Source organism: Chenopodium quinoa, unplaced genomic scaffold (assembly GCF_001683475.1).
Source record: "Chenopodium quinoa cultivar QQ74 unplaced genomic scaffold, ASM168347v1, whole genome shotgun sequence".
Classification (NCBI taxonomy): Eukaryota; Viridiplantae; Streptophyta; class Magnoliopsida; order Caryophyllales; family Amaranthaceae; genus Chenopodium; species Chenopodium quinoa.
In genome coordinates this window covers 1293823-1309836 of record NW_018744362.1, presented here as the reverse complement: position 1 = coordinate 1309836, position 16014 = coordinate 1293823, and the positions used below count along the sequence as shown (strand labels likewise).

Sequence of the window (16014 nt, the reverse complement as noted above, 5' to 3'; positions counted from 1 at the left end):
TGGATTTATAGCCCGAGAAAAAATCATGACCAATAAACATGTTAAACACAACAAGGAGCACTCTAATTTTATTGATATTATTTACCACTGACAATAAACACAGAAGATGTATACAATCTACGTTTTACTAAGAATAAAAAGGTGTATGTTAACAATCTATGAACCTATACTAAAGGCGAAACCTTAAATGACACATGTCATTCTCTGATAAGAAGTTTTCCCTCCAATTTTTTGTTTTCCAATTTTATTCTTTTTATTATTTTATTAATTATTACTAAATCTAACATATCTTAAATTACCATTTTTGTCGTTGAATCAAATAATATATTTTATTTTAGAAAATAAAAGAAAACATGTCCATGTCTAATTTATAAATTATCAACAATAAGGAACCCAATTATATTAAAACAAATCTAATATCCAAACAAAAAAAATGTATAAACTAATATCATTTTGAGACCTATAATTTCTTATATGTATACAATTACTTATTCAATTAAATTTTTTTTTCATGCACAAAATGTGAGACATAATCATATGTCAATTGTTTTTGTTGCATTTCTTATTATATATTTTGAATTATTTGTAAAAATGGATCTTAGTAATATCCGTGCATGCACGGGATCTAAACTAGTACTTTCTAAATCTATAAAGGTAACATACTTCAAACCTTAACATTACTCTCTAATCAGGTAGAAACAAAATGAATTGTTTAAGAGCCACTCACAGGTAGCATTCAGTCAGTCAGCCTACACTTCTGAGAACAGCTCAAGTAACATAAAGAAAGTTGGTGAGACTGGATTTCCTAGTTGAAGGCCCCTTAGGATACCAAGACTATTATTAAGTTCACCATTAAAAGAACTCAGAAAAAAGCTGTTGAAAAGTAGATAATTCTTCCTGTCTGTCTTATAAAGAAGAATATGATACTAAAGCTATAAACCGCCTTGGGAAATCACAGACATTGTGCTATGCTCAATAAAGCATGTATGACTAGGTAGTCAACGTTTTTGTAACCTTGTTTTCCTGTCACAACTTGGGTAGGGAGCCAATATATCCATCTATGGAAGATATAGATGGAGCAGCATTAGAAGAAAAATTGTAGACTAATGTCCCTCTATCTTCAAAACTCTAATCGATTTCATCGCCACAGTCTTTGCCAGCCAGTATATAGATCTATGGTGATATTCAAACACATCAACTCTACAAATTTAGGCCTTAGTCAACTAGAAAGATAAAGTGTTAGTGGGTGAGGGCTTATTGTCAATGGAAAAAAATAATGGCCGGAGATAGTAATAATGAAACTAGAAGCATTGAAGAGGAGACAAGAGAACAAAAGTTGGGGGGGGGGGGGGGGAGGGGGTAGAATAGGAGATGATATTTAGACAAAAAATGAAAAGGAGAATAGGTAAAAATAACAGGAGTGCATATTTTATTGTAATAATCTTCATAGTCCATACTAAATTTAATATCTCAACATTATTCTTTTTTCCAATTAGGTGCACTTGCTTAAAAGAGGAGTGCATATAAAACAATTAGAGGATGTTTGGTTGGAGTGTTTTTTGATTGGAAACGGATTTAAATAAACCATTACCGTTACCAAGTGTTTGGTTGGAAGGTTTGGGTAAATTACCATTACTCAAGGCTAATGTTTTCCACCCATTTGTTAACTCTCTAAAACCTAAGGTAACAATTACCCTTACTCTCCTCAAACAAAAATGAAGGAAGATACGTTTTAAGTGATCCCTTCCATGATTAAACCAAACAAATGGAAAGGTAAGAGTTAAATGATTCATTTCCTCCCACTTATTTGTTTCCTTTCCACTCCATTTCCATTTGTCATACCAAACACCCCCTTAATATGGTAATTACACATACTAAGTTTTACCAGGTTACCCAAAACAAGAGTAATGAAGCACAAGATTCCAGCCCTAAAGGTGAAGATGAGTCTTCTATGAAGAAGATAGCATTTCAATACACTAGCGGCAGAACTTAAGGGGAAAATCCCATGTCTCAGACGCGTCAAAGGTGGAATTATTGTGTACCACTGTATCCAGGTGTTTGTCGAAGATGAACATAAAACATATCAGTGTAACAATATCAGGGTTTCTAGTGAACACTGGTTCTCTTGAAGAAGGCACAGAAGCATATGCAAGCCTCTTAGTAAATCACTAAAGAGAACTGTCCACAATCTAAGAACTACTGCAACTAACTGTCAAATTTGAGATCTTTCCTTCTCGTCGCTTATCTATGAGCCTCCTTTGTTCTTCAATTTACAATGCAATATTCATGACCATGCCCTCCCCTTCTATAAGAGTCAAACCTAACAACTTAACTCTGCCCAATATTAGAGAGTGGTATTTTCATTCAAGTTAAAAACAATGTGAGATGCAAAACTTTGTACTTTCATTCAAATTAAAAACAATGTGAGATGCAAAGCTTTGACTGCAGGCAAACAGCTTTGTTCAAGTTATGTCAAAAAAAAGAACTATCAATCAATGTAAAAGTAAATGTTCAGCATTTCACCCAATTCAATTCAATATACAATAACTTTGCTATTTTGACCAACCTTGTTCAAGATAAGAACAATGATCTAGGTTTAAATTGTAAGACTTACTTTGGCTCTTTGTTATCTGTTGAGCTGCAAGCATCCACACACACCCTCTTCTTTGATCTCATGTATTCATAAACCTTATCAGACCAGCCACATGTTTGCAGAGCTAATGCAGCCTCCTTTTGAAGACTGGAGATTCAGTAAAATATCAATATAAGAAAAATTCTTGAGAAATAAATTCAGCATTTAAGTAAACTGGTGCACAAAAGCATATGTTAGTACTAGCAATCTCTTACATGAAATTGACAAGAAAACATAACTCTACTCGATTTGGAAGTAAATCTGAATAAGCATCATATGATATGGATATCATGTAATAATCACCTAAACAAATTATATAATATATCTTATCATCTATACGCTATTATATTCAGCTCAAACCTAAATAAATTCAAAAGACATCATGCAAAACAAAGATACACCAGTAACAAAGAGTGCAACAAGCACAAACTTACTACAATCTCAGTTGTAAATAAGCATATCATCCTTTTCTTCTTATTCATCACCAATTAATATTCATATATCTCTGTTTTTATTTAAGAACGTTATTTCATAACTCAAAAGTAGCTATTATATAATATAAAAAGGAATGTGTTGGTCAGGAGAATCATTCCACATGTTCTGTGACGTAAGAAATTCTTGAATTGGGGGTTTGGGATGGAAGAAGAAGAGAGAGTTGTGAATAAAAACACATACAGTTCCTTAAATTCTTCAACTTTAGCCCGCGATTTGGCATCTTGGGCTAACAAAATGCACGAGTCCCTGTCTTCCAAATTTCTCTTGGAGCCTGGGAAATTATAACTCTGACCATTATGAAGGGCACCATTGTCGAGCATCTTCCCTGCATTCTCTCCATTTTCCAGCTTTCTCGGGCCAGAGAAATCACTGCGCTCATTTCTTTGACCATTATGGATGACGCCATTATCAATCACCTTCCTGGCAGTCTCTTTGTTTTTTAAGCCATTGTCTTCACAGAGACTTCCTTTTACAGGACCAAGATTCCCATTCTTGAGATGAGTATCACCATTTATCAAAACCTGGCTACTTGCAACGGCATTATGTTCACCATTGCTACACTTTCCATTGTTATCTTGCATTGAATGCACATTGTTTCCATTCATCTGCTTACAAACAGAATGGCTCGGCTTTCCATTACTTCTCACAGTTTCCTTTTTTTGAACATCAACTGTCCCACTATCACTACCAGAAACTCTTTTAGCAAGTGAATTTGTGATGCCACTTAATTTATTTTGTAGAATAGCAGAAGCATCAACATTCTTACTAGCAAATGGAATGCTTTTAACAAGAGAAGGTGCATTAGATGATTTCATGTTCATTACTTTTGCAGGAATAGAGCTCCTCAGAGATTTAGGCATGTTGCTGCCATTAATCCTATAAGGCTTCACTCCATTTAACACAGCAGTATTATCAACAGCAACAGGTCTCTGGCCATTCCGGGTGAAAAAAAGAATATAAGCTTTCTCAGAAAGTACTTCTTGCAAAGTTGATAATGTCACATAAGAATCATTGCAGCAATACCAACGACCCATCACATCCTGCATATATTAGAAAAAGAAAGGAAAACCAAATAAAAAGATAATAAGCAACCAATGACAGATCTATTCATTAAGTCCGCAAATTATGCATGTACAAGGTCAGAAGTGAACCTTAATGTATGAATAATAATGTCCAGACTCAGGTGAAAATCCTGAATGCACAATGGTAGCAAAAAGACTATACTCAGGCTGAGGATCCTGCAAAATTCACATGCAGATTATATAACAAATAATAGAAACAGTATAAGTTACACAATCTATTTTGATGTAATCTCCTGTCCTCCAACTAGACCAAAAAGTAACAATTCTTAAAACATACAAAAAAGTGACATCGACCACTAAACAAGCACCAAAAGCAAGACCCTCATGATCAACTCACAGTATATACTACCTCCGTACTTTTTATCAACTCACTAAATATACGTAATTTAAGAAAACGATGAAAAGATGAGTGGGTGTAAGAAAAAGTTAGAGATTGTGTGTAAGAAAGTAGGTGAACATAAGATAAAGTAAGAGAGTGTCAAAAATAGTATGAGTGTAAGAAATAGTAAGGAGGTTGTGGAAGGTGTAAAGATTGCAGGGTAAGAGGAGTAAGGTGGTTAACATAGTATGCCAAAATTGGAATAAAGTGTATAAGCAGAATAAATTAACCTTAAATGGAGAGTGATGAGAACCACAAAAAAAGACCCAAACAGCTACTTTGAAAATGACAGTTACACAGAAAGTACAAAATATAATATTTATAATACAAAAAATATTAACCCCACAACAGCAATAAAAGCCTTAACCAGAATGATGGGGTCGGCTACATGAAACATTACTGTATCTCCTTATTCTCCTATAGTGACCTGCTATGATCATCCCTCCATTCCTTCCTATCAAGTTCGTATAGGACTTTTAAACCCAAACTCTTAGTATCTTTTCTAATCTTCCATCCAAGTCACCTTTGGTTTCCATCATCTTCTTCTAAGACCCCCATGATCCAAACCCTCTACTTTCCTCACCAGCACATCTTCTAAATTTTAGTCTCACATGCCCAAACCAAACTCCAACTATCCTCCTAATATCTTCAATCCTAATTATATTGATTAAGGTGTTTCCACACAACCATCTCAGCCTACAAACTACAAAAATAAAAGGTACAGGGACCACATATTGAGGTATTTACACATAGAAACAAGGTTAATTGTTGTGCAAATAATAAGATGGGGTGATAAAAAAAAGGTTTGATCTGGTAAAATAAAAAAAAAGCTTTTACAGCTGAAGATTATGAGATAGTTAGGCTTCCTTGAGTGCTAGTACTTCTCTTCATGACATGCAAACCTTTAAACAGAAGTCTAAAAAGTAACCAAGTAGCGAATCTGTCTATATTACGCAAATTGAAACTATAAAGTAGTAAAACTTTTAAACAGAAGGACCCCAAGCACCATAAATAGAAATTGATCTCATACATAAATTGTACTTCCTCTTATAAAGAAATTGCAAGGGATTATATGCAAGGACTTAATTACGTTATCATCCATGTGATTAGAGGAAAGGCAGTCTGGCAGCCCACCCCACTTCACTGCCACAATCCAACCAAGACCCATTGCCCCAGTAGCACCTCCAGCAGACTTCCCACCACCAACCAACACCATCACCAATGCCCCACCATCACCAAACCCTCATCAACCCCACCATCACATCCATTTTTGCACCACTTACACACCCACCAAATTCCACTGCCATCCCATTGCCCCCACCATTATCACCACTGGTAGTCACCACCACCCCATCAAAACCCTTCATAAACCCTAACACCACCACCCACCCACCCCACCCCCCCCCCCGGTCAAGTAACCTAAAGTAGATTGAGAGAGAGAAAGAGCAAATTGAACAAAAATTAAGTGACAAGGGAGAAATAGATAATCAAGAGGGGAAAGAGTGATTGGGAGCTTGTTAATATTCCGGTGGCCATATTTTGCCCAATAATCAATTAATTACATCTACCCTTTCAGGAATAAGTTGTCTTTTTATCTTACTTTCAAAATAATCAGGTGCCATTGTGATGGATATTCTTATTTCTAAGGGTGAACAGCACAGTCAAAATTTTCCTAAATCTGAAATAGTTGCAACGGGTTCCTCAAAAGCAAAACCAGAATTGGAACCACCTGATTTAGATTAAGATTCAAGATACCATGTCATTTCATAAACTTGAATAGTCATTTAATTAAAACAATGTATTATATAGTTTGAGCATGAATATTATTTTATGATTTGAGCCTATATTGTTATTCTATCTTTTTTTTTTTTTTTAATTAGGAATAGGCTTGCGTTAATTTATGACCTGGGTTTAAATAGCAAATTCCGGTTGTGATTCCAATTTTTGGGCACTCGACTTCAGGAACCTGTTTCAACACATTGCCTGATTAGGGGATTTTGCTCCCACCAATCGGAATGCGCCACGTGGGCCAATCAGGTCCTGCCAAGTGTCCCTCAGTTGGAACTGTCAGGGCTTGCCACGTGGCACCCGCTTATTTGTCCACCTTGGACCTATTATGTCATGACACGTGGCATACTCCATGCCTAATGGAGAAACCGGCCACCAGGAAGTAGGGAAGCCCAATCAGCCCTAGGTTAACCTAAACCTAGGATTAGCACGTTTCCCAAGGTTATAAATACCTACCTTAATCCTCATTAAGGGAGATTACATGAATAACAGGCTGATCACGCTAAAAAAGCAGATTACCTACATTAAACACTCTCACCTAGAGAGACCCAATCACTTTAATTTCCGCATTAATTACTCCTTAATCAAGTACTAACTTGACCGTTGGAGGCGGAGCTCCCACCACCAGGAGTCTCCGTTGTTTTGCAGGTACAGGCGTCCGGTTCCAGTCTCGGAATTGTAACTCTCCCACAGGACATCAGAAAACCCCGAAACATTTGGCGCCGTCTGTGGGGAGAGTACTTCTGAGATGGCATCCACGTTTGTACCGACTCCTGAAGAGAGGCGTCCCCTAGACGACCCTCAAGTTCAGTCGGACCACGATACTAAGAATGAATTTGAAGTTGAAGCTCACACAGCTTCAGACGGGACCCTAAGGGCCCGACGTACCCGTCATACCGAAAGGAGGGAACGGGAACATCTTCATCCAGGAAGCGAGCCAGCAGGCGCACCGCCTGTTCGGCAGCAGCCGACTGATGGGTCTGCTCCCATCACAAGGAACGAACTCATGACCTTCATGAGGGACTTCAAGGGAGAAATTCAAGAGTTGATCAAACAGAAGCCGCCTGCTCTGGACAAGGAGCAGTCGGCTAAGAAACCCTCCACTTCACAGAAGAGGAAGCCAGTTTAAGGGCGAGAGGGGACTCCTCATCCTAAATCTAGGAAGCGGGAGCCGACTGCCCTTGATTTCACAAAATACCGTTTTCCTACTCCAGGAACTAGGAAACCTGTTCGTCATATTCAGGCGGACGGGTCGAGGAAAACATACACAGACGCTCGGCTACTGCTAGAGCAGAAGAAGAGTGACCGATTGTCAGAGTCGGCCTCTACTTCAAACTTCAAAGACAGTCTGCGAAATACGTCGATGAGGCATACTCAGTCGTATCATGAGAGTCAGTCAGGCGGCACCTCCCGTCAGTCCGGCTATCATAGCGACCAGGCGGTACCAAACTTACCGTTTGTACCGCAACAACAGTATTTCTTACAACCACCTCTGTTTGGTGGACATGCAGCAAAAAATGTCCAACCTATGGACTGGCAGCTACGGTTGCTTAGACTTGGTGAACAGCCGTCGGCCTTCTCCAAGGAAATTACTGAAGCCGCTCAGCCGGCCAAAGTGAAAAATGTATTAGTAGGCGCCTATGACGGCACTACTAACCCAGAAGACCATCACCAACCTGATGTACCTTCAAGGGTTGGATGATCCCACCTGGTGCAAGTGTTTCCCAGCGACTCTCAAAGGAATCGCACAACAATGGTTCGGCAACCTGCCGACTGGTTGTGTAAATAACTTCAGGACGCTTGCTTACTTATTCACCTCCAACTTCGCCATGAACATCCCTGCGAAGAAGACGACCCTTGATTTAGGAACAATTCAGCAGGGCGAGAAGGAGGGGCTTCGTTCTTACATCAGGCGGTTTAACCTGATGAGAATACAGATTCAAGGGTTACCGGATGAAGTAGCCTATACTGACTTTTTCAGAGGTCTCAAAGACGGGTCGACCTTCAAATTTGATTTGGTCCGAAAGAAGGTGGCGACTCTTCAAGAGGCCTTGATTGAAGCGGAAGCCTATATACAGGCGACTGATCTTTGTAGTACGGGAAAACAGTCGGACGGGAAAAGGTTCGACAAAAGAGAAGGACGACAGAAACAGTCGTCAAACAAAGACGAGAAAAGAAAAGAGGTCTGGGCGGCTGATTCCTCTAAACAGCCGGCCCAGAAAAAGAAAAAAGAATTCAAACCATACTCCCCAAAGTATGCGTTTAACAAGGATAGCCAATTTATCCTAAAGGAAATCAAGGGACGAATCTCAATTGAGAAGCCGGTCCCCATGAAGGGTTCTGCAAACTATCGGAACCAAGAAAAATTCTGTGATTATCATGAAGATGTTGGTCATCACACCAATGAATGCATCAGTCTCATGCGGTATCTGGACCGCCTGGCTGAGCAAGGTAATCTTGACACTTATGTCAAGAAATCTACGGGGAACACTTCCTCAAAAAAGCAGTCGGCCAAAAAGAATCAACAGGCCGACAGCTCCGATACAGATGATGCAGTCGTCTACACCATTGCAGGCGGCTTCTCAGGAGGCGGCCCCACTATTAGGGGCAACAAAGACAATATCAGGCGGTTAGATGTAAATTCCGTTCACCAAGAACGGCCCTCCAAATATTCATTTCCTGAGATTGTCATCACTGAAGAAGATCTAGGAGGGGTAAGAGGGCCGCATGACGACCCTATCGTTATTGAATGTAAAGTGGCCAACCAGAGAATTGGCCGAATCCTCATAGATACCGGAAGCTCCTCAGATCTCATCAGTAGCAAATGTCTGTCGAAACTAAAATATCAGACTGATTGCATACATCCGGCCTCCCACCCTTTAGTAGGGTTTGGAGGAGGAGTCGTCCACCCAGTGGGACGAGTGGATTTACCCATCCGTCTGGGCGAAAAAGGGGAAGGACGACACATGGTAGTCCGGTTCCTGGTAGTAAAAGAACTCTCGGCCTACAACATGATTCTGGGACGACCAACCCTGAATAATTCCAAGGCTGTTATAATCCCATCTCTTATGTTGCTCAAGTTTGAGAGGGATAATGGAACAGTCGGGTCCCTAAGGGGAGATCAGAGGATGGCCCGAGAGTGCTATCTCTCGGATGTCAAGCCCACTGTTATGGCCACTGGGTCAAGTGGTGGAAAAACAGACCTTGACAATGTCAAGGAGAGTGCGCCTGTTCAAGAAGCAGGCGGCAAGAAGAGAAAGGCATCCCAGACAGGGGCCGCACGAAAGGACAGAAAATAGCAATCATTGGCAGAGGAGCGGTCGGATGAATTCCGCCCTCAGCCGGCTGGTGAGCATACGGACCTGATCCTAGACGACTCGCGTCCTGACCGAACAGTCAAAGTTGGGACGACTGCTCTGAGAGTCCTAGGTGACGACTTTCACAAACTATTGAAAGAATACAAGGACATATTTGCATTCGAAGTCCATGAAATGCCAGGCATTAGTCCTGATCTGGCGGTACATAAACTGGCTGTGGATCCGAAAAAGAAGCCGGTACGGCAGAAGAAGCGGAACCATGGCGAAGAAAGAAGTCAGGCGGCAGCCGCCGAAGTTAAAAAATTACTTGATGCAGGGTTCATTCGGCAATGTTACTTCCCAGACTGGGTTGCAAATGTGGTGCTTGTTAAAAAGCCGAATGGCACCTGGCGAATGTGTGTAGACTACACAGACTTAAACAAGGCGTGCCCCAAAGACAGTTACCCTCTGCCTAAAATTGATAACCTGGTCAACTCAACAGCCGGCCATGCTTTGATGAGCTTTATGGACGCCTACTCTGGTTTCCATCAAATTCCTTTATGGAAGAAAGATCAGGAGAAGACGGCCTTCGTCACTGATCAGGGGTTACTGTTACACGGTCATGTCGTTTGGTCTTAAGAATGCCCCGGCTACCTTCCAACGAATGATAAACACTGTGTTCTTTGATCAGATTGGGAGAAACGTCGAGGCATACATTGATGATATGATTGTCAAGACTAAGCTTCAGATAGATCATCTGTCGGACCTCCGAGAAACTTTCGCCACACTCAGGCGGCACCATGTCATGCTCAATCCCAAGAAATGTGTATTTGGAGTTGAGTCTGGGAAATTTCTCGGATTCCTTATCAATCAGAGAGGAATAGAGGCGAACCCTGAGAAGGTGCAGGCGGTCATTGACATGCAGTCGCCTCGTACCATCCGAGAGGTTCAGAAGTTAACAAGTTGTCCGGCGGCCTTGGGAAGATTTCTAAGCCGATCAGGCGACAAATGCCTATACTTTTTCCAGGCAATTAAGAAAAAGGCAAGGTTTGAATGGGGGCCGGATGCTGAGACCGCCTTCCAGAAATTGAAAGTTCACTTGCATTCCTTGCCGAGGCTGGTCAGCCCTTTGCCCAAAGAAGTACTCTACATGTACCTGGCCGTCTCTGATCATGCGTTAAGCGTTGTTCTCCTTGCTGAAAGAGACGGTTGTCAGCTCCCGGTCTACTTTGTCAGTCACGTACTGAAAAATGCCGAGTTGAGGTATCCCTTAGTGGAGAAATTTGGTCTTGCACTCTTCATGGCTGTTAAAAAATTGAAGCCCTACTTTTTGGCACATGCAGTCGTCGTGTATACAGACCAACCTATCAAGCGGCCACTGACCATCATGGAGTCGTCAGGCCGAAAGATCAAATGGGCCATAGAAATTCAGAGCCTCGAAGTTACTTTCGAGCCTAGAAAAGCAGTGAAGGGGCAAGCCTTTGCTGAATTTATTGTTGAGATGACTCGTCCCCCTGACTCTCAAGTTCCAGACCAAGTATGGAAGGTATATGTGGACAGAAGCTCTACTTCAAATGGTTGTGGAGCAGGCGTCATATGTGAGGGCGACAGGTACGAGTATGCTCTACGCTTCAGTTTTCAGGCTTCAAACAATGAGGCAGAATATGAAGCTTTACTAGCCGGGATCCGCATGTGTAAGGCGGCAGGGGCAAGAAAAATAGACGCCTGTTCCGATTCACAATTGATAGTGAGTCAGTACAATGGCGAATACGAAGCAACCCATCCGGCCATGATCAAGTATTTACAGGCGGTCCGACAAGCAGTCGGCTCCCTTGAGGATTTCCATCTGATCCAAGTGTCGAGATCAGAAAACAACCAGGCGGATGCACTGTCAAAATTAGCATCATTCGCCTCCTCTGATACTCCTCGAACTGTTTTTTGGGAAGTAATGGAGAAGAGAAGCATCGAGGAAGACCCTATTGGAATCCTAGACAGAAGCTCCTGGATGGATCCAATCAGGGCATATCTGGCAAATGGTACCCTGCCGGATGATCATCAACAGGCGGCAGCACTGAAAAAACGAGCAACCAGTTTTGAAATAATAAAGGGAGAACTTCACAAAAGGGGGTACCTTCAACCCTTCTTAAAGTATGTTACTCCAGAAAAGGGACGAGAGATACTAGACGATCTTCACTCTGGTTACTGTGCTTCCCATATAGGCGGTAGGACGCTTGCTCAACGGGCAAGGCGGCAGGGCTACTTTTGGCCTACTTTAGAAGCAGATGCAATGGAGATGGTGAAAAAATGTGACAAGTGCCAAAGCTTTGGCAAGCTAATTCACCGTCCGGCTACTGACCTCACTACCATTCATAGCCCACTACCGTTTGCTAAGTGGGGCATGGATATTCTGGGTCCATATACGCCTGCTACAGGCGGAAGGAGGTACATACTTGTTGTCGTCGACTACTTCACTAAATGGGTAGAGGCGGAGGCTGTAAAGGGAATCAAGACGAAGGATGTAATTTCATTCATTTGGAAAAATGTCATCACTCGGTTCGGGGTTCCCATGTCTATGGTTTTTGATAATGGTCCCCAATTTGAGACGCCTGTTCTCAAAAGCTGGTTGGGTGACCAAGGAATTGCACACTACTTTGCATCTGTGGGCCGTCCACAAGCAAACGGCCAGGTAGAAGCCTTTAATAAAATCATCTCAGACGGTCTCAAGAAAAAGATTGAACGAGCATGCGGCCTATGGGCGGATGAATTACCACATGTTCTCTGGGCCATTAGGACGACTAAAAAAGGGGCAACTGGAGAAACTCCATTCCTCCTAACTTATGGTGCGGAAGCTGTTCTTCCAATAGAACACTACGAGCCGACTCTTCGAGTAATGCTATATGACGAAGAGGCAAACTGGGAAGCCATGCGTCTGGCATTAGACTCACTTCCTGAAAGGAGGGGCAATGCTGTCTTGCGCCATGAAATTTACCGCCTGAGAATGACTAGATCATACAACAAAAAAGTACACAGGCGTCCACTCAAAGTGGGGGACTTTGTACTTAGAAAAATGGAAGCAGTTGGTAGGGCTAATGAGTCTGGCAAACTAACTCCCAACTGGGAAGGACCCTACCGAATCTGTGAAGAGGTCAGGGACGGTACCTACCGTCTGGGAACACCAGACGGACAACCGTTGCCTCGAACTTGGAATGTAGATAATCTTAAGAAATATTTCTTTTGAATGATGTAAATAGTCAAGGGCTACTTAATAAAAGTTTGCGTACTTAATATTCAATTTTGTACTAAGAGGGGCACGCCTACTAACAAACAGTCGGCTACTCTCCATGTTTAATTTTCTCTTCAGAGGGGCATGCCGTCTGTACCTTTATAGTCGGCTACTCTCCATAGAGTATTTTACTCTATCTTCAGAGGGGCATGCCGTCTGTACCTTTACAGTCGGCTACTCTCCATAGAGTATTTTACTCTATCTTTAGAGGGGCATGCCGTCTGTACCTTTACAGTCGGCTACTCTCCATTGAGTTTTTTACTCTCCATAGGGGCATGCCGTCTGGACAAATAGTCGGCTACTCTCCATAAAAGAGGGCCGACTGGTTCCAAACACACGTCCACCCCCCTTAACTAAAAATGATCTGGCCGACCCTGTGCCTAACAGGCGGCTACCCTCCTTCTACTTAGCACCTACGTTCACCAAGAACTAACCAAGGCCACAGGCCGAATGATCAGACCAGGCGCCAAGCCAACTGATCAAATCTTCAAAACTAATACGACCTGTCCCAACATCATAGCAGGCGCCCGGCGGCATCCCTCCGGATGAAATTCGTCGCAGAGAGCAGCTCCCTTTTGGGTGGAACATTGCTCTATAAACTAATTACACGGCACCTATACGACTGTCCCCAAGGGCAACCAGGTAGCCGTTTATGAGACAAGGATAACTCTATCACTAACCAAACCAGTGGTAGCAGTTGACATCTGAGTCAGATGACCGCCTGTATTACTTGGGATAAATGCAGGGGTACCTCTTGAGTTAATAGCCAACAAACATTGGCGAATCAAAAGGTTCATCCGGCCTCCGCCGCCTGGTACCTTTACTACTTAAGCAGGAGTGACAGCGACTGAGTAACACCAAAGTTAACTCATAGTCACTCTCTCAAACTTAGTATGGGGCCTAAAAGGTATGAGTCGTTCGCCTGTTTTTAGCAAACAGGGGCTCTCAACCACTACTCCTGCTAGGTTAACAACCTATGAGTTAAAAGCCAACAAACATTGGCGAATAAAGGGGAACAACCGGTACCCACCGCTTGATACCTCTACTACTCAGTTACTTGGCGACTAGGTAACAATCATGTTTACTTGGTCAAACCACTTTCCTACTTGGTTAATTTTACAAATGACAGGACCGCCTGCCTAAAGGGGATCCAGTCTTTAAAATGGTTCGAATACTGATTAGATAAATGGCCGACTGATCGAAACAGACAACCAGTCGTCCAGGGGCATAGGCGGCGTGACTAACTATCCGTACCTGTCTGCAACTATCGGCCATGTAAAACAGTCGGTATAGTGTACAATTGGATATCAGAATACTTGAACAAATTTGAAGCAAAACAAAAAATTCATTAAAAAGAAGCCGGTCATTAAAGACCGGCAAAATATTCAGAGCCCCGGCCCCCGGCCGGGTAAATACAAAACAAACGGCACGCAGGTCGTGGAAAGAAGACATAAAACTTAAGAAGGGGGCAGATCTTCAATATTAGCAGCTGCCGCCTGGTCAGCACTCTTCTTGCTGGACTCGGCTTCAGCTGCATCCTCTTTTGATGCATTACCCCCAAGCGGCACAAGCGCCACTACCGGCTCCTCCTCCTCCAACGCCTCCTCCAACGCCTCTTCCTCAGCAGCCGCCAGGATCTCTTGATTATATATATCAGAACACTGGCGGTACGTTTTTTCCCATGAGGCAAAGTCGGCATTGGGGAAGAGGCGGCCCCAAGTCATGCGCTGGATTTGAGCAGAGTCTTCCATCATCTCCCGGACCAGCTCTTTCTTTTCTTGCTCGGCCTTTTTCGAGAGCTCCTGAGTAAGACTCTTCTCCTGGGTCACCGGGCGTACCTTTACGCTCGCCAAGGATTTCTCCAAGGTTTCGTATGAGGACATCTTTTGGCGAAGAGGTCTCAGCTCGGTCTTAAGATTGTTGATGGTCGCCTCCAGCTCGCTATTCCTCTTCTGGGCCGCCTCTAACTAAGCCCGGATAGCGGCGGTAGCCTACGCCTGATAATAAAGAATATCAATGGTCATAACTTCATTTTGGGCAATTTGAAACATTGCCTTATCACAGTCAGAGGCGGCCATAGCTTTTGCAGCCATTACCTCTTTGTTCTTCCGGTCAAGCGGCTTGCGAAGGCCGTTCACTCGGAGCAGGGCCTAAGTAAAAAGGGGAACAGGCGTCAGTTTCCAAACAAAAAAGAAAACAGGCGTCCTGGAATTCAAATACTCAAAAATATGCTAAGTATACCTCAGCAAGGACCCCTGCAATCCCGTCTAGGTCAAGGGTGCCGACACCCCTGACCGCCTCCCTTTCAGCTGGAGGAACGGCCTTGATCATAGACTTGGCCACCTCGACCAAGTCAGGCCCTTGAGGGCCGGCTGCATCAAGCATAAACAAACGGATTAGACCTAGTAAAAAAGGGAGCAAGTCTAAAATTTACAAGGACAACTTCATACTTCTAGGCGGCCCAGCTGGAGTTTTAGAAGAAGTGGCCGGCTGTTTCTCAGCCGCCGCATGTTTCCTGGCAGAACCAGGAGAGCTCGCAACAGTCGTCCTCTGGGCCTTGGGGTCCGGCTGTTGGGAAGAAGAAGCTCTTGGAGCGCCCGTCTAAAAAAGAAGAAGTCAGTATATGCATAAACAACTCCAAAAAGAGGGTGAAAGGTTCGAAGCCCACCAAGGGTGCCCCCTTGTTGGGGGAGTCGGTTGAAGCTTGTTGCATGATGGAGGCCCGCAACATGGTCGCCGCAGTCTTGGAGGCGGTAATTTTGCTCATGGCGTCCGCTGCAAAAACAAATAGCAAAGTTAATAAAAGTCATAACAAGAAATGCATGGAACAACAGAGTATTCGACAGGCCGGCTACCTCTTGAGCACCGACTGCTGAGGCCACAGGCGGCCAAAAAGTACTCGTCGTAGAGCCATTTGAAGCTCAGGATGTAGTGCAGGGGTACTTGCTCTCGTACCCCTGAAGTAGAGTTCACCTTCGACTCTACTTTGAAGAGTCCTTTAACTAGGATCTCTTTCTTAGCCTTGGGGGGAACAGGCGGCATGCTGCGGCCGCCTGCAA

General features: G+C 43.0%; 1 protein-coding gene across 3 annotated transcripts in view; it reads right to left on the bottom strand.

Moving 5' to 3' along the window:
• The window catches only part of LOC110696389 (ubiquitin carboxyl-terminal hydrolase 25-like), a 30507-nt gene that overhangs the window by 7159 nt on the left and 7334 nt on the right, over positions 1–16014 (bottom strand). For all 3 annotated transcript variants that reach the window (XR_002506281.1, XM_021873674.1, XM_021873675.1), the window contains exons 5-7: positions 4279–4365; positions 3308–4167; positions 2615–2740 (exon numbers count right to left, since the gene is read on the bottom strand). Coding sequence is in view for 2 of the 3 variants with exons in the window: in XM_021873674.1 (XP_021729366.1) it covers positions 2615–2740; positions 3308–4167; positions 4279–4365 (1073 nt within the window). In the remaining variant the exon portion in view is untranslated. The remainder of the gene's footprint in view (positions 1–2614; positions 2741–3307; positions 4168–4278; positions 4366–16014) is intronic.